Source organism: Oncorhynchus masou, chromosome 13 (assembly GCF_036934945.1).
Source record: "Oncorhynchus masou masou isolate Uvic2021 chromosome 13, UVic_Omas_1.1, whole genome shotgun sequence".
NCBI classification, from domain to species: domain Eukaryota; kingdom Metazoa; phylum Chordata; class Actinopteri; order Salmoniformes; family Salmonidae; genus Oncorhynchus; species Oncorhynchus masou.
In genome coordinates, this window is record NC_088224.1 from 23,268,347 (window position 1) to 23,285,964 (window position 17,618).

At 44.7% G+C, this 17,618-nt stretch overlaps 3 protein-coding genes across 7 annotated transcripts; 2 read left to right on the forward strand and 1 right to left on the reverse strand.

Annotated features, from left to right (window-relative positions):
- The first annotated feature begins 76 nt into the window (after window positions 1-76).
- On the forward strand, window positions 77-6,814 carry aste1b (asteroid homolog 1b). Of its 2 annotated transcripts, none has more exons than XM_064983203.1 (8): window positions 77-126; window positions 557-819; window positions 3,748-3,881; window positions 3,998-4,130; window positions 4,229-5,277; window positions 5,454-5,679; window positions 5,852-6,017; window positions 6,091-6,814. In XM_064983203.1, exons 2-8 carry the CDS (start codon window positions 582-584, stop codon window positions 6,356-6,358), a joined length of 2,214 nt encoding a protein of 737 aa, XP_064839275.1. In that variant the 5' UTR covers window positions 77-126; window positions 557-581; the 3' UTR covers window positions 6,359-6,814. The 2 variants fall into 2 exon arrangements, with proteins under 2 accessions (XP_064839275.1, XP_064839276.1); XM_064983204.1 differs by having other exon boundaries at window positions 95-126; window positions 562-819.
- klhl7 (kelch-like family member 7) lies at window positions 6,805-14,435 on the reverse strand. Of its 4 annotated transcripts, none has more exons than XM_064983207.1 (13): window positions 14,333-14,435; window positions 12,985-13,087; window positions 12,748-12,841; window positions 12,540-12,664; window positions 12,272-12,447; window positions 11,973-12,147; window positions 9,339-9,481; window positions 9,022-9,184; window positions 8,521-8,598; window positions 8,177-8,378; window positions 7,856-7,953; window positions 7,602-7,785; window positions 6,805-7,527 (listed from the first exon to the last, which is right to left on the reverse strand). In XM_064983207.1, the coding sequence occupies exons 1-13, from the start codon at window positions 14,411-14,413 to the stop codon at window positions 7,395-7,397; spliced, it is 1,755 nt and encodes a 584-aa protein (XP_064839279.1). In that variant the 5' UTR covers window positions 14,414-14,435; the 3' UTR covers window positions 6,805-7,394. The 4 variants fall into 4 exon arrangements, with proteins under 4 accessions (XP_064839279.1, XP_064839278.1, XP_064839277.1 ...); XM_064983206.1 differs by lacking the exon at window positions 14,333-14,435 and adding an exon at window positions 13,154-13,742; XM_064983205.1 differs by lacking the exon at window positions 14,333-14,435 and having other exon boundaries at window positions 12,985-13,743.
- Window positions 14,419-17,130, forward strand: si:ch73-345f18.3 (uncharacterized). Its single transcript, XM_064983209.1, has 4 exons — window positions 14,419-14,610; window positions 14,995-15,073; window positions 15,153-15,362; window positions 16,297-17,130. Exons 1-4 carry the CDS (start codon window positions 14,419-14,421, stop codon window positions 16,686-16,688), a joined length of 873 nt encoding a protein of 290 aa, XP_064839281.1. The 3' UTR covers window positions 16,689-17,130.
- The last annotated feature ends 488 nt before the right edge of the window (window positions 17,131-17,618 follow it).

Genomic DNA, 17,618 nt, shown 5'->3' on the forward strand with positions numbered 1-17,618 from the left:
AATGGCTTAGTTAAACAAAAATACATTTTGAAACTCAATCTCCCATGGTTCCTGTCGCGCGTGTTTTGACGTAGCAGGAAGTAAACTTGTCATGTCGATAGGGGAGGTTGTTTTGAAGTGAAACGGGTGAGTTTTATGACAATTAACGTGCATATTTATCTGTCTCATTTTATATTTCACGTTAATACAATATGCACAGCAACGTCTGGATTATATCTAATGTAGTTCATATATATATATGTGTCGTTTTATATTTCACGTTAATACAATAGGCTTTGTAAGGTCTGCGCCTCGTCACGTTAATGTTTTCAAGGAAATATGTTTTTCCCCGACCACAGTCAGCCCCTAAACAAGATCAAGATGAACACATTCTCCAGAATAGCAATAATGTGTAGTGTAGACAAGAGTACACAGTTTATACTTTAATCCCTTTGTTGTAACTCTGTATACTTGCGTGTAAAATTGGTTGTAAGAACCGTTATCTCTCTCTCCACACCCCCTATCTTTCGCAACACACCTTCCCTCTCTTTCTTTCCCCCTCACTCTTTCCCTCCAGGGCAGTCTATATATGATGTGATGTGATGGGTGTCCATGGTCTGACCAGCTATGTGGAGGGTAACAGGGGCTTGTTCCAGGACGTCAGGTTCAGAGACAGCAGACTTGTGATAGATGGCTGTAGTCTGTTCTTCAGGCTCTATCTAAACCATGGACTGGATCAGGCACACGGAGGGGACTACGATGCCTTTGCTGCCCTACTGTCTACCTTCATCTCTGCACTGGAGGCCTGCAATATACAGCCTTATGTGGTGCTGGATGGCGGTAAGGAGGAGGAGGTGTTTGTGTGTGTCTGGTGTGTGTGCAACAGGATCTGTGGCTCACGAATCGGCCTCTTCAGTAACTTCTGAAGCCCCTTAAATAAAATCCACTAGGAGAAAAATTATGATCGATTCCAGTGACCGTCAATGATGATGATGATGATGATGTGTGTGTCAGGGTTTATGTTAGCCGGCTTTTGGCCGCAATAAAACTGTTGCCGGGCAAAAAGACCGGGAGAAAAACGAATCCCATTGCAAAATAACGCTTTTTTATTAATTAATGTAAATACATTTGACCGTCATGCTTATCGGTCTATAGGTTACTTTGCATAATTTAGTGGAATTAAATTGGCCTTTGTGTATTTTTGTTAGTCATCTAATATCTTCTTTATTCAACACAACTATCATTTAGAGCCTATTTTGATAGGGATTTCTCCTGCAGATTCACAGCTGGTTGGTGCTGGAGTAAAACGTGCTTTTATAAACCCATTCAATGCGCAACAATTCTAAATGTAATCTCGTGTTAAAATTAGTTTTGGTTCTAAATTAAAAATAGCTTTTTTATTTCTCAACTGATAATTGAAGTGCGCCACCCATTCACCATTCAAGTGCAGGCAACAGGCTATCAGTGGGTCACCAACCACTTTACAATGTGAGCTGGAGGCAGTATGCATATTGAAAACATACTTAATTGTTTGAAACCTGAATGTTTTATTACATATTGAGACATGTCTTACATTGCTTCAATGTAGCCTATAGGCAAAATCTGACCATGGAAACGTGGAGGCAATTATTTTATGAATGGCGCGTGAGTTTCAAGTTTGGGGAAGATGTCAATTTATCCTACCATTTCCACCGTTCTGCGTGCCAGTTAGGATTTTCATATGCACATTTTTGTGGAACCGTTTCATTTCAATAATAAAGTTTTCATTTCTCAAAATCATTATCAAATGGTTAATCATAAACATCTAATTAAAATTCTAAAAGTTAAGTCAACTAATGAGAGATCACCAGCCTCTGCCATACGGACACATTGATACGCCGTGATCCATTGGCGGCTAAAGAAATGAGCGTATGGAACTCATAGCGTATAGGCCAATGCAGCAGTAGCCTATAACTGGTGATTATCGAGCGGTAGATTGTTGGAAATATTTTTGAAATAGCTTACTGTGAGGAACATTATCAGAACAGAGAAACTAGACACATGGTCATTTCTCACATGGAGCACTCCAAACAAGACAATGAAAACATATATAAATCTCGTAAATGATGGTTATGAAATAAACCCAAACCTGTTTCTCGCAAGTGTACCAGGTTGTGAACTCTGCAAACAACCTTTCTACTCCACGCATGAGAACGGTGAAAACTGTAATTAATACATGCATTAACAGAAATTGATGTAACCAAATGACGGGAATTAACTACTTGTGACATATGTAATGGGGAATTGATAAAAAAATAAATATAATCAAAGTGCAAACAATTCACACAATGAAACAATGAATGCGCAAGAGAGGGTCTGCACTATACAGTATCTTCGCCGCACATCCCTCCCCTTCTTCATGTCTCAACATTTTAAATTAAACTCAAGACACATTATCTCCACACATATTTTAGATGTTTTTCACTGACACCCGCAACTCAATAACCAGCTTGGCCTATTCCCACGTGTGCTGCCCAAGTTGCGGACTTCGCAAATAGGCATATGCCTACGAGTTTATGATTTAAAACAATCCACAGCTAGCTATTTTTTTTAAATAAGCTAATAATCCTTGTTTCCTCTGTGGCTAAATAATACTTTCTGGTGAAGTATTTTGAATTAGTTTATTTATTTCTGTACAGACAGGAGCAATTATAGGAGCAATTTGGCACATGTATTTCCATTTACTTTCCTATTCGATCCACCGCTATGCAATTTCACTCCTGTTCTAATGGTTTTTATATGAACTTCCTTTCCGCACAATCCTAGTCAACCCATTAGTTGTTGCATCTTTAAATTCTCCCTCTTTATAACCGCTATCAGGTGTGCTGTTTTAGAATGGTGTTTTCCCAGGTGTGCTGTTTAGAATGGTGTTATCCCAGGTGCTCTGTTTAGAATGGTGTTTTCTCAGGTGTTCTGTTTAGAATGGTGTTTTCCCAGGTGTGCTGTTTTAGGATGGTGTTTTCCCAGGTGTGCTGTTTAGAATGGTGTTTTCCCAGGTGTGCTGTTTTAGAATGGTGTTTTCCCAGGTGTGCTGTTTAGAATGGTGTTATCCCAGGTGCTCTGTTTAGAATGGTGTTTTCTCAGGTGTTCTGTTTAGAATGGTGTTTTCCCAGGTGTGCTGTTTTAGAATGGTGTTTTCTCAGGTGTTCTGTTTAGAATGGTGTTTTCCCAGGTGTGCTGTTTTAGGATGGTGTTTTCCCAGGTGTGCTGTTTAGAATAGTGTTATCCCAGGTGCTCTGTTTTAGAATGGTGTTTTCCCAGGTGCTCTGTTTTAGAATGGTGTTTTCCCAGGTGCTCTGTTTAGAATAGTGTTTTTCCAGGTGCTCTGTTTTAGAATGGTGTTTTCCCAGGTGCTCTATTTTAGAATGGTGTTTTCCCAGGTGCGCTATTTTAGAATGGTGTTTTCCCAGGTGCGCTGTTTAGAATGGTGTTTTCCCAGGTGCGCTGTTTAGGATGGTGTTTTCCTGTGAATTGCATATTGGCAAATGTTTTAAAATGACGTTTTATTGTCTGCTTCATTACGTGAGTTGCATGTTCTGTTAAGCTGCATTACCATAATCTAAATGGGATTTCTGTCATTCTGAGCACCGTGGTTGGACGCTCCTTATGCACGCAATGCAAATGGGTCCGATAGATTTCTCAAATGGCCCGAAAATTTGAATCTTCCCGGTCACGTTGTCCAGCGCCACATTATCCTAACGGAAACCCTGGTGTGTGTGTGTGTGTCAGGCATGGACCCCAGTGATAAGAAGCTGTCCACCCTGAGACAGCGGCTGCAGAGTAAGATCCAAGAGGCTGAGTCTCTGTCCCGGGGCCGACACGGCTCTGTCCTCCCACTCCTCACAAGACACGTCTTCATCCAGGTACAGACACACACAGACGGACCCAGAGACATACACACGTACAAAATACAGGTGAACTCATACACACCACTCTTCTCCTTTTTCACATCAGTCTTTTTTTTCTGTCCCTCCCTCAGGTCCTCTCCCAGCGAGGTGTCCCGTTGGTCCAGTGTCCCACCGAGGCAGACTGGGAGATTGCCTGCCTGGCCAATCAGTGGGGTTGTCCAGTTCTGACCAATGACAGCGACTTTTACATCTTTGACTTGCCAGGTGGGTGGAGCCAGACCATGAAGTGATGTCTCCTTACAGTTTTTATCTTACCCTTCCCCCTCCTCTCTCTCATCCCTTTCTACCGCCTCTATTTCCAGGTGGTTATATTCCGTTCCGGTTCTTCCAATGGGCCAGTGTTAGCGGTTCCCCTCCACATCACTACATCCCAGCCAGACGCTACACGGTCAGTGGGATGTGCCAGCACTTCAAGGGAATGAACCGGGAACTTCTGCCGCTGTGTGCTGTCCTGGCAGGGAATGACTACACCACAAAACAAACCTACAAACACATACACACACTCCTCCCTCAGCTAACCACGGGAGGGAAGAGGGGAGGCAGGGGTGGAGGGAGCCCATCCCATATAGAGGGCCTCCTTCTCTGGCTCTCCTCCTTCCCTGGACCTGAGGAGGCTCTGGAGGAGGTGGGGAGACTGACAGGAGGAGGAGGAGGGAGAGGAGGAAGGGGAAGAGCAGGGAGTGGAGGAGAGAAGTCCGGCCTGTGTTCTGTGCTCTGGTCAGGCATGCAAGAGTACCATCTGACTCCTCAGAGCCGTCTCTCTACCTGGTTCTCTGGAGGCTCATCCAGGTCGCCAGAGGGGCTGTGGACCGCTACTCCCTGCCCGTTGCCAGAGTGGCTGTGCTGGGCCGCAGGGAGCGGGGCGATGGCCCCCCTGGTGCTGGATGTCCTGGAGCTCAGGAGGGTGCTGCTCATCCCTCAGGTGGAGAACAGCCGACTACCCAGCAGCCACAGCAGTGCCACGGCCATACGACAGGCCCTCTACGGGATCCTACTGGCCAATCAGGAGCAGGGGGAGAGGGGAGAGACGGGGTGGGGAGAGTGTCACAGGGTCCAGAGACAAGGTGGACAGGAGACCAAGGTAGCGGGACAGGGAGAAAGGGGGAGGGGAGGAAGGCAGTGGGGGAGGAGGGGAAGGGGCAGAGGTCAGAAACAGGGAGTGGATCAGGGGGGTGCAGAGCCTTCCTCAGGCAGTGGTCAGGGTGAGAACATTGCCCCGAGCGCTGTGGAGAGTGACAGAGGTATGAGTGTGTTTGTGGAGGAGTACGACAGACACAATCTGAACCTGAGGAAGTGCCAGGTGGAGCCACGGACCCCTGGAACCATTCTACACCTTGAGACACTCTGCCAGGTAATCATAGCACCACACTGGCAGGTAACAATATCAACACACCATGCCTGGTAACCATAACAACACACTCAGTCTACATTTTTTCCAAGATTGTTACTTTTTTGTCCATAGTGTCATCTTCCTTTTGATTATACTAATCCCCACCCCTCCCTCTCTCTCCCTCCCTCTCTCTATAGGCTCCTGTGTCAGTTCGGCTGGGAGTGCTGTATGATGTTCTGGGGGTGAAGGAGTCTTCTCTGTCCCCCCTACCTCCTCACCTTAGGCTGGCCCTTGGAGTGACTGGGTTCTGGAGGAGAGAGGCCAGACCTTTTCCCTCTCTACCCCAGGTACAGGCTCTGCTGCTGGGCATGGTCCATGGAGAGATGGCCCGGAACACTCATCCTGGACAGAACCAGAACACAGGTAGGGGCAGTGTACACACATGCAAACACACAGGCACGCGCATAAACGTGTGCACAAACACACACACAAACACAAAAAAACATCACATTGCAAAGTGCCCAAATATTTGGTTGTACAGTCTTGTCTTTTGTACACCAACATACGCACTAAACCAGTTCTCGCTCTAACTCAGCAACAGAACGGAACCTGTGGATGAAGCTTCGCCTACAGCCAGGAGACAGGCGGAGTTTCGATGTGGGCGTGGCTCATTCCCTCAGCCAATGGCAGGCCTGCCTGTGGAGTGTACTCAGTCTGAACCAGCTACTGTGTCTGCCCCTGCCTGAACCAGACACAGCATGGTAGGTAATGCAAGCACACACACACACAAACTGCCCCTACCCGTTTGAACCATACTGTCCCTCTGTCCCCCAGGTTATTCAGTGGTAGTCTGGTCCATGGTTTGGTTGGCCGTCTGAGAGGGGGTTGTTCTCCTGAATCTGTTCTGGCTGCAGCTCCTCTCTCTGGGCATATCTACCGCTCCTTACTGGCTGCTCTGGAGGACTGCATGCTAAATACACTACCCTCATCATCAGGGAGGAGGAAGAGGGGGAGAGGAGGAGCAAAAGGAGGAGCCCCTTCCTCCCAGGAGATCAACAACAGGTTTGCTCTGCTGATGACGGAGGAAGAGGATGAAGAGTGAGAGTGAGGAGACTGTAGGTTCTTTCTAGTCAACGTGGTGCTCAAATAAACGTTGTTCCTCTTTTCACAGCTTAGAGGAGTGGGATGAAAAGAAAGAGATGGCCTGTGGGACACTATTTTAGGAAGCATTAATCCATATGATTTAAACCCACTCAGGGAATGCTGCGTTTCAATGACGATTCTAAATGATTAACAATTATATTTCTGATGAAACTCTTCCTTTTAATTAGGACATATACATATGGCCTTCATGAGGCCTTTACAGCAGCTAATGTCATCTTGACAAGCAGCTGATGTCACCTTGTCAGCATATGAGTCTACACAAAACATTGAGCCTTTAAACTGTTTTTAATTAAATGTGTAAACTCAATGATGTGCATATTGTTCTTATCATTAGTCTCAATGTCCACATAGCAACCTAACTATTAGTAACCAAATAAAAACATGTTCAGTTCCAGCTTTGTTTATTATCAATTTCATGTAACAGTCATCACATACATACAGTAGTAAAAATGCTAATGTTTCTTATATAACCTCAGACATTACATTTCATTGCAGTACAATATAAAACAGTACAATTAAATACACACAATAGCATAAAATACATAGTATAGAATCATATTTTCAAATTCTTGAGCTGCACTTGATTTCATTTACACGGTAAAATACAACCAATGGATTAGTTCCAAAAGTGCTATCTACTTTCAAGTACTTAAAAGTACATGACCCTGGTCTGATAAAAACATGTTTAGTTGAGACTAAGTGTATCAGCTGAGAGCTCTTAGATCAGTCGTTCATCTGTAGCTTTAACAATGAGCTTCTGTCTGAAGACAATCATCACTGAGTGACTTTCATGTTAGTATTTTCCCAGTTCTATGTTCTGCTAGTCAGCACCTCGCCTCAAAGAGTGTGTTCTCTATGATTTCTGTCAATGTGAAGCTTCAACATGATTCCACTACAGCAGTTTCATACCACACTGACCAGCTCTCGTCCTCCAAATAAAAGCACAACAGATAAAACATTTTAAAGACCCTGTGTTATGCTGTGGATGATGATGGGGGTACTGTGTGTGTTGACTCAGTCTCCTCTTCCTTGGCCCCACAGGTGTCCACCACACAGATCAGACAGCTGGTGACGGGGAACGCCCTCACCTTACTGCACGTCACCCACCTACACACACACACACACGAAGGAGTAAGATAAAACACACACAGGAAATCATACACGTGTGTGTGTGTGTGTACCTGTCAGTGTCAGTGTGGTACTCCAGGATGTGTCCAAGTCGTCCGACCCCCTGGAAACCTGCCAGTACGTAAATCACTCCGCTGACTGCAGCACACCTCACGTTCATCCCACGCCACGGCATCGCCGCGGCAACGTGCCACTCATTCCTGCCGATGTCATAGTACTCCACCGAGTCCAGCCCACCTATACACTCACACATATAAATATACCCCAAATATACCCAACAGAGTGTGTGTGTGTGTGTGTGTCATACCCAGTCCGTTCATTCCTCCCACAGCATAGATTCTGTTGTTGACAAACACCAGACCGTGGTTCTTCCTGGCTTCCCTCATCCCACTCAGCTCCCTCCATCTAAAAACACACACAAGATACACACATTTATTAAATAGTTATTACCTTCTAGAGGAGTATGGTGTGTGTGTATGTGAGCGAGTACGTACGAAAGGGAAAGGAGGATACCTAGTCAGTTGTACAACTGAATGCCTTCAACTGAAATGTGTCTTCTACATTCAACCCAACCCCTCTGAATCAGAGAGGTGCGGGGGGCTGCCATAGTATGTGTGATTAGACTTACTCCTCCTTAACGGAGTCATAGACCTCACAGTTGCTGAGGACCCTCCCAGAGACGTTGTTGCCTAGGGACCCACCACAGACGTAGATGAGCCCATTGGCCTCCACGCTGCCGTGGCTACAGCGAGGCATCAACATACTGGCTTTGGTCTGCCATGACTCACACCTCGTGTCATAACACTCAAACAGGTTCAACGCTGAGCTGCCTGGAGGGAGAGACGGACAGACACACACAGAAAGGAGCACAAACACTTCAATACAAAGGAGATACAAAGGTACGCTACAATACTAATATAGATAAGCCATCAGCACAATACTTCCCTGTTCTCCGGTGTGTGTGAAACTCACCTACTTCCGACCCTCCAGAGGTGTAGATCTTGCCCTGAGAGGCGCAAGCAGCCAGACTGTCCCGTGGTGTAGGGGGGCCTGGTTTACAGAAGAGAAAATGTAAGAACAAACACTTTTTCTCATTTTAGACCACATGGGAGTGAGTATTTAATGGTATTACAAGACACCGAATACTAAATGTTTTATGAATAGGGAATGACCCTAGAATGGCAAAAAATGTATTCCAAGTGGTTTTAATGGGCTTTCTTCATTCTGATGGTTTTATGCACAACCAAACTAGGACAAAACTGACAGTGAAGTAGTCCAATTTGTAGAACTTTTCATTTATTTAGCACTGTATCAAAATACCTTTATAGATGGTATTATATCCATACTGGGGCATTCTGGTTTTCACAATATATCACCCAGCCCAAACACACACACATTTTTCTATGTTGCAACACGAGTCACACTACTCCCATTTCAGTCACTTATACAACACACACACACACTTTCCAGTACCTAGTTTGGAGTACCAGCTGTCCTTCAGTACGTTGTAACAGTCCATCCTCTTGATGGGGAACAGCTGAGATCCTCCCAGGATGTAAACAACATTATCCCAGAACACCGCCGTGGCATCACGACGCTTCTCAAACGGACAACGAATGTCTGACCAGCTGTAGTCCTGGACACACACGGCCCGTACGTGAAATGATTCGGCCGTTTGATTAACATCCCCACATACTGAGAGCAGATGGACTACAGACAGGCCTTATCTAAGTGACATAATGTTCTTTGCGTTGAAGCACATGTAGGATTACAAAGGTGTGTTTGTGTACCTTAGGGTTGAAGTATCTGCAGGACTGTGGTTGCGAGCCTCCAAACAGAGCAATCCTGTAGTCGTGTTTCTTACGTCGCGGGTGACTGTTCTCTCCCAAATCCTCACGATCCTCTGGGCACAACAGGTGGTACCGCATCCCACCTAGATACACAAAAGAGGTTACACACACCCACATAAATAATGGGGCCAATGTGTGACATTGGGATCCACATGTCAAAATGGTTTGAAACAACAAAATATGAGTTTAAATGCAGTTCCACATATGCAATTTGTCCCATAACTCCCATTATACTTCTCCCTTAGGCCGAGGACCACATCTTTAAGCAGGGTTCATACAGACATTTGCAAGTCAAATTCAAGGACTTCTGGGGACTTTTTCAGGAACTTAATTGTAATTTTCAAGGACCTCAATGTTATACAATTGTATAATTTATATAACTGCACATACAGTATTGGGCCTTACATAGACCCCCTCCCCAAAAAGCATGCAACAAGTGTAAAAGAAAAGTAGGCCCTTGTCACTAAGAATAATGCATTTTTTAGGCCATGATATTCAAATGATTATTACATTCTAATATATGTGAGAATAATGTGGACATTGCCTGACGAAATAGATGTTTCTGTAGCCCATGTGGCTGACGCAGGCACATATAATAAAGCCATGGATAGCAGTAGCATTAATCTCACCATCGCTGTTATCATGAGAAAGTGACCAAAAAGCAGGAAGGATTTGTATGGAAAGCCAAGTTGAAGCCAACATGAGATGTTATCATCATAATAACCGCCCTTCAACTGAAGCTATAATTTTCTATAATTTTAATGGTAGGTTTATTTGAACAGTGAGAGACAGAACAACAACAACAAAAATCCAGAAAAACGCATGTTAAAAATGTTATAAATTGATTTGCATTTTAAATGAGGGAAATAACTATTTGACCCCTCTGCAAAACATGACTTAGTACTTGGTGGCAAAACCCTTGTTGGCAATCACAGAGGTCAGACGTTTCTTGTAGTTAGCCACCAGGTTTGCACACATCTCAGGAGGGATTTTGTCCCACTCCTCTTTGCAGATCTTCTCCAAGTCATTAAGGTTTTGAGGGTGACGTTTGGCCACTCGAACCTTCAGCTCCCTCCACAGATTTTCTATGGGATTAAGGTCTGGAGACTGGCTAGGCCACTCCAGGACCTTAATGTGCTTCTTCTTGAGCCACTCCTATGTTGCCTTGGCCATGTGTTTTGGGTCATTGTCATGCTGGAATACCCATCCACAACCCATTTTCAATGCCCTGGCTGAGGGAAGGAGGTTCTCACCATCGTCCATCGTCCCTTTGATGCGGTGAAGTTTTCTTGTCTCCTTAGCAGAAAAACACCCCCAAAGCATAATGTTTCCACCTTCATGTTTGTCGGTGGGGATGGTGTTCTTGGGGTCATAGGCAGCATTCCTCCTCCTCCAAACACAGCGAGTTGATTTGATGCCAAAGAGCTCCATTTTGGTCTCATCTGACCACAACACTTTCACCCAGTCCTCTGAATCATTCAGATGTTCATTGGCAAACTTCAGACGGGCATGTATATGTGCTTTCTTGAGCAGGGGGACCTTGCGTGCGCTGCAGGATTTCAGTCCTTCATGGCGTAGTGTGTTACCAATTGTTTTCTTGGTGACTTTGTCCCAGCTGCCTTGAGATCATTGACAAGATCCTCCTGTATAGTTCTGGGCTGATTCCTCACCGTTCTCATGATCATTGCAACTCCACGAGGTGAGATCTTGCATGGAGCCCCAGGCCAAGGAAGATTGACAGTTCTTTTGTGTTTCTTCCATTTGCGAATATTCGCACCAACTGTTGTCACCTTCTCACCAAGCTGCTTGGCGATGGTCTTGTAGCCCATTCCAGCCTTGTGTAGGTCTACAATCTTGTCCCTGACATCCTTGGAGAGTTCTTTGGTCTTGGCCATGGTGGAGAGTTTGGAATCTGATTGATCGATTGATTGTTTCTGTGAACAGGTGTCTTTCATACAGGTAACAAGCTGAGATTAGGAGCACTCCCTTTAAGAGTGTGCTCCTAATCTCAGCTCGTTACTTTATAAAAGACACCTGGGAGCCAGAAATCATTCTGATTGAGAGGGGGTCAAATACTTATTTCCCTCATTAAAATGCAAAACAATTTATAACATTTTTGACATGCGTTTTTCTGGATTTTTTTGTTGTTATTCAGTCTCTCATTGTTCACATAAACCTACCATTAAAATTAATTTCTTTGTCAGTGGGCAAACGTACCAAATCAGCAGGGGATCAAGTACTTTTCCCCCTCACTGTAGATCCAGGATTCTTACAGGGTTCAAGTTCAATGTCTAATTTAACTGATTAATGCTTAATATATGATATAAAGACAACTTACATTGCCATAAATGCAAGGACAGAAAAGTAATGTTTTATGTCACATGATTTCGGACAAATCCTTCAAGGCACCAACCATAGCTATGATCCCACCTATATCATAATGAAATGACATGAAAATGGTTTGCAGATTATTATCAATGACTTATCAAAAGCTGTAACAAGTTGTCCAGTGTAGAAACTCCTCACTGGTACCCCAGTTTATAGTAAGACCCATATACAGCTGTGTGTACTTACTGATGACCATCTTGAGACACTCTGGGTTGTCCTGTATGAGGGGTTCAGCCTGGACAGTCTTAGACAGGAAGGCTTTGGACACCAGAGGGAAGCGAACACAGCCCAACACCTCCACCATGTGACTCTGTCTGTTACACACATCATACTTCAGCCACCGCACCGCAGACTCATAGATCTACACACACAAACACACAGAAAGGGAGAGAGAAATAGGGGGGGGGGGGGGATGTTATACTTGAGCCACTGATCTACACACATTAATGACAACATGGTAAAGTATCTTGGTGTGTGTATGTTACCTGGTCCTCGGCCCGGACAGTGAGTGTGTCTTGGTGCAGTAGCTGTGTGAGCTGGGTGACGTTCAGTTGGAGGAATTCATCCAATTTATAGACCTCAGTGAAATGTTGATGGATAAAGTCATCCGCTGACAGCTTCAATTCTGGACAGTCCAAACACTCCGCTAGAGCAGAGATGCCTAGAGAGAGACCAGAGGTTAAGGAGTGTGTTTGTGTAGAGGTGAATTTGAGAGACACTATTATAGATGTATAGAATCTAGACATGTCTTACCCAGACAGTTGGTTGCATCGACTTGCTCTTTTAGGAAGTCAACGCACATCTTCTTCACAGGTTCTATCTGGTACTGGTTGGCTGCATCCAGCAAAGACTGGACATTACTGCTGTTCACTGAGATACTGAAACACACACACGGTTTGGGGTGTGTTTTGTGTCTTAAGTGTCCCATATGGATGGACATTTGAGTGTGTGCGTGTCTTACCGAGCGGTGTAGACAAACTCCACCAACAGTTCTATGATCTCAGGCTCAGCACTCCTCAACTCCACCTCGTGACTGGTAGACTCCATCATGCTGGCTAGAGAGAAATATGGATTGACAGATATGAAGGGGGAGCGATAGAGAGACACGTGTCACATTGGGTAATTAGAGGTAAGGGAGAAAGAGATAGGGATACAACAAGGTTGAGTGTGCATGCGAGTGTGTTTGTAATGTACTCACTAGTAAACATGAGGCTGAAGAAGTGGCTGGCTGCAGCTAAGACCACTCTGTGAGCAGGAATATGTTTCCCCTGAACCACCAAGATCACATCACATAGGGTACCCTGCAGAAAACACACACTGTTAGACATACACTGTAAGAGACACACACACGGCGCGCACGCACACACCTGTTTCCTTAGGTTGTTCATCACGCCCATGATACTGGACAGGAATCTGGACTCCTCTTTGGAAGCCAACTTCTTTTCATTCTTCTTCTTAGAACCCGAACCTGAGGGTTTGTCTCCTGTTACAGCTGCAGAAGCCATGCTGGTGCTGGCCATAGCTGCTGGCTACTAAATTTGGTGTATATTTAGTTAACTTAGGGTTGTCAATAACCTCATAAGACAGGACATTCAAAAACTCCCCAATAATAATGTGTATGGATAAACTGGCTTGCTTGCAATAGTAGCTAGAACTCCCACTCTGCTGCTGCCAAAGTCCACTGCACAGCACACCCTGTTTGTTTTGGAGATAGTAATTACGCTAACTTAGCTAGCTATATAGACTGCGTGCAGTTCAGCAGCTAGCTACATACATAGGCATGTCCAGCTTGTATATACACTAATCATGATGTTGACTAGCTGCGAGTAAACCGCTGGGCTATAATATTAGTTTAGTTTGCTAACAGAAGAAGTTAAGAAAAGTGGGTTCTGATTTTATGTGTTAGCTAGCCGGCTAGCACTGCCAGAGTATCTCTGGCACTGATCACTTCTTCCGGCTCCCTGTTGTGGTAGAATCAGTAGCAGCGGCGGTCAAATATCGCCCTCTAGCGTCAGTTGACAGACCGCCTCCGTTTGTCTGTTGTCATTCTAAATGGAAAAAAGTGTGTTTCTTACAGGCGGCCTTCGGTTTGTCGTTTCATAAAGGCACCAGCGTTGGAAAAAGTACTCAATTATCATACTTGACTCAAAGTAAAGGTAACTTAATAGAAAAGGAAAGTCACCGAGTAAAGTAAAAGTGAAAGTCACCCCGTAAAATACTTCTTAAGTACAAATCTAAAAGTATCCGGTTTTAAATATACTAAAGTATCAAAAGTAAAAGTATAAATAATTTCAAATTCCTAATATTATTAAGCAAACCAGATAGTTTGACGGATAGCAAGGGGCCCACATCCAACACTCACACATAATTTACAAACGAAGCATTTGTGTTTAGTGAATCCGCCAGATTAGAGAGTAGTACTTTAAATAATTTTTCTTTGAGTACTTTATACCACTGAAATGCACTACCGAAAAAGACGGAGCTGACGTGTCAAATGTCTGTGTTGTTCACGACTGAATGCTAAAACGCATAGCTATGCATTTCACCTGTACAGTTCTGGCATAGAAGTTGGGTGCACCTGTCCTATCTGTTGTAGTACAGCTACAAAACTTTCCCGCAAGTCCCATGACAGATGACGTCACCAGGAATGCGGGGCAGTGATGGATTGACCTGGATAACGAGAGAGAGAAAAAAGTCTGTGACAAACAATAACGAGAGATTGATTGCGGGGATTAACTGTCGGGTGTCGGGATCATTTATTTCAGCCGCCATGTCTGTGCTATTTTGCTGCCGCTGTGTTTTTCCATCCGAAGACACCGACGAGGTACTGTATATGGGAAAAGGAAAGAAACATTATGTATTGTCTGGGTGTGCTTACAGTAACACTACAACCACATTTTTTTTTACCCGAGGGAGGCATTTGCGGAATAAGATACATACAAGCACATTATAATCACTCATGCATTAGGCTACTTTCAAATAGGCTTGTTTAAAAACACATCATGTTAAGCCAATAGGTCATTGCATGTATGACAACACACAGCCTACATGTTTCTGCATCAGGAAGTGTTATGCCACAATATTACCAACTGAGTGAAACACAGACTACTGAATAGAATAGGTATGTTGTTACAGTATTAGACATTGATCGGATTAGTATAACCCGCCCTAAACCTCATTCACACATAGTGGAACTTGTGTGTTACAGAGACAGCCCCTACTGCACCCCAAGCTTCCAGAATCAGAGAAGCCAGTTTCTGCCAGACAGCCTCGACCAGCACCCACAGGTTCAATCACGCATATTACCATCATATTACAATTGTGTATGTGTGTGTTATTGACTGTGTGTGTGTGTGTGTTTTTCAGTGAGTCGGAGTGGTCAGTTGGTCCCGAAGCGTGTGGGTGTGAAGGACTTGGACCAGCGGTTCACTGATGTGACCGAGACATTCAACCAACAACATGAGAGCTATAATGTCATGAAGGAACGCATCATATCTCTTCGCCACACTTACAACTGTAGCAACGACAGCACCCTGACTCTGACCGAGTGTGTGAGGAAGATCAAGGAGGAATACAGTGAGACACACGCACGCAAGCACGCACGCACACACATAACTTTAGACCGTCCCCTCGCCCATACCCGGGCGCGAACCAGGGACCCTCTGCACACATCAACAACAGTCACCCACGAAGCGTTGTTACCTATCGCTCCACAAAAGCCGCGGCCCTTGCAGATGGGAACACTACTTCAAGGTCTCAGAGCAAGTGACGTCGCTGATTGAAACGCTAACTAGCTAGCTATTTCACATCCGTTACACACACGCACACACACAACTTTAGACCGTCCCCTCGCCCATACCCGGGCGCGAACCAGGGACCCTCTGCACACATCAACAACAGTCACCCACGAAGCATTGTTACCCATCGCTCCACAAAAGCCGCGGCCCTTGCAGAGGGGAACCACTACTTCAAGGTCTCAGAGCAAGTGACGTCGCCGATTGAAACGCTAACTAGCTAGCTATTTCACATCCGTTACACACACGCACACACACACACACACACACACACGTGTAACTTTAGACCGTCCCCTCGCCCATACCCAGGCGCGAACCAGGGACCCTCTGCACACATCAACAACAGTCACCCACGAAGCATTGTTACCCATCGCTCCACAAAAGCCGCGGCCCTTGCAGAGGGGAACCACTACTTCAAGGTCTCAGAGCAAGTGACGTCACCGATTGAAACGCTAACTAGCTAGCTATTTCACATCCGTTACACACACACACACACGCACGCACGCACACACACACACACACCCTTTCTATTTCTTTCTCTCTCTTTTATTTAACCTTTATTTAACCTGGTTAGTTTCGTTGAGCTAAAAATCAATTTTTCAAAAGATACCTCTTCCTGTCCTCTTTTTACCACCTCTCACTCCTACTACAGATGAAGCCATATAACGTTTTATCTTTCCTTCTCTCTCGCTCTCTCTCTCTCTCTCTCTCGCCAGAGGATAGCTACAGAGTAACCGTGGTGATAAAGGGGTATGACTTCTCTCTCTCTGTGGTTCCGCTGAGGTCTGTGGATGAGGGAGAGAAGTCTCTGCCTCGCCTACTCCGGTTGGCTCAGGATGAGCTCAGGGGCTTTTCCCAGGGCGCCATAGCAATTGTCGCTGCCGGGACCAAGCTCCAGGTGCTGATAGACTGGCTGCTTAGTCGGGGGGAGCGAATGGCGGAGCAGGTCAGGGAGGTGGCACCAACTCATCAGGACCACTGTAGGCTGGAGGAGAACCTGATTGAGACTATGCAGGAAGTGAGAAGGGTGAGGGAGCTTTCGCTAGGGTACTGCCAGCAGGCTAGAGAGATCCAAACTGAGGCTGCACAGATAGCAGGGCTGGCCTGACACATACATACAGACACACTCTGGTAACACTGAATCTATAAATGTCACATTTAAATCTTATGGGAATTAATTTAGGCTATTTTTACTATCACGTAAAAGCACACTATGGACCTACATTGTTACACAACACACTAGATAGTATTTCAGTATTATATAGTGAGTATGTCTATAAACATGTTAGAGAAATTAGCTGTGATATATCCTAATGTATTCTGGACAGGAATTCCTCATCTAAATCCTAATCTAATCAAACACTGTGTTGATTAAACCACTGTCAATGTAGATATCATGTTAGTGTTTTTTCTATGTTCATACTGTATGTTATTGTATTTTATAACAAATGAAAACTGCAAACTGTTGTTAGTGTCTTAAGGTTTGAATGAATATGTTTGAGTGACATACAGTAGTTGAGTATTAAACATTTTTATTCCACACATCACAACCACTTAGCACACAGAGACTCCTTACTGGTACTGACTAGACCCTGCAGCATGAGAAGGGGATGGAGGAAGGGGTAGGGAGAGGGAGGGAGAGACTGCGTGGGGGGTTAGGGGTGGGAGAGAGCGAGAGAGATGTGCGTGTGTGTTAAGAGGGAAAAAAGGGAGATGAGAGGATGGAAGAAAAAGCTTTGCTACTGATATGTTGCTGCTGTAGTGTGGACTAGGACATGCCAGTCAATAACTTACATAATGTATTAGCTCAAATGTTAAGTACTGCAATTATCTGAAGGCCCACTGTTTTTATGCATCCATAACCTTTTGCATGGCCATTAGCTATGCACCTCATACTGAGACTGGCAGACAGGCTTTTCCCAGGTTAATTATTATGTCAACCTTATATCATTAAGCAATAAGGCCCATACCACAGCTAAGGACTGCTCTTTCATTTTAGTCATTTAGCAGATGCTGTTATCCAGAGTGATTTACATGA

Coding starts and splice junctions, on each gene's coding strand:
- aste1b (XM_064983203.1), top strand. CDS start 582: ATGGGTGTCCATGGTCTGACCAGCTATGTGGAGGGTAACAGGGGCTTG. Junction 5,680..5,851: donor TGGACAGAACCAGAACACAG/GTAGGGGCAGTG, acceptor GCTCTAACTCAG/CAACAGAACGGAACCTGTGG. Junction 6,018..6,090: donor CCTGAACCAGACACAGCATG/GTAGGTAATGCA, acceptor TCTGTCCCCCAG/GTTATTCAGTGGTAGTCTGG.
- klhl7 (XM_064983205.1), bottom strand. CDS start 13,306: ATGGCCAGCACCAGCATGGCTTCTGCAGCTGTAACAGGAGACAAACCC. Junction 9,185..9,338: donor GCAGATACTTCAACCCTAAG/GTACACAAACAC, acceptor GTGTGTGTCCAG/GACTACAGCTGGTCAGACAT. Junction 7,954..8,176: donor TATGACTCCGTTAAGGAGGA/GTAAGTCTAATC, acceptor GTGTGTTTTTAG/ATGGAGGGAGCTGAGTGGGA.
- si:ch73-345f18.3 (XM_064983209.1), top strand. CDS start 14,419: ATGACGTCACCAGGAATGCGGGGCAGTGATGGATTGACCTGGATAACG. Junction 15,074..15,152: donor GCCTCGACCAGCACCCACAG/GTTCAATCACGC, acceptor TGTGTTTTTCAG/TGAGTCGGAGTGGTCAGTTG. Junction 15,363..16,296: donor GAAGATCAAGGAGGAATACA/GTGAGACACACG, acceptor CTCTCTCGCCAG/AGGATAGCTACAGAGTAACC.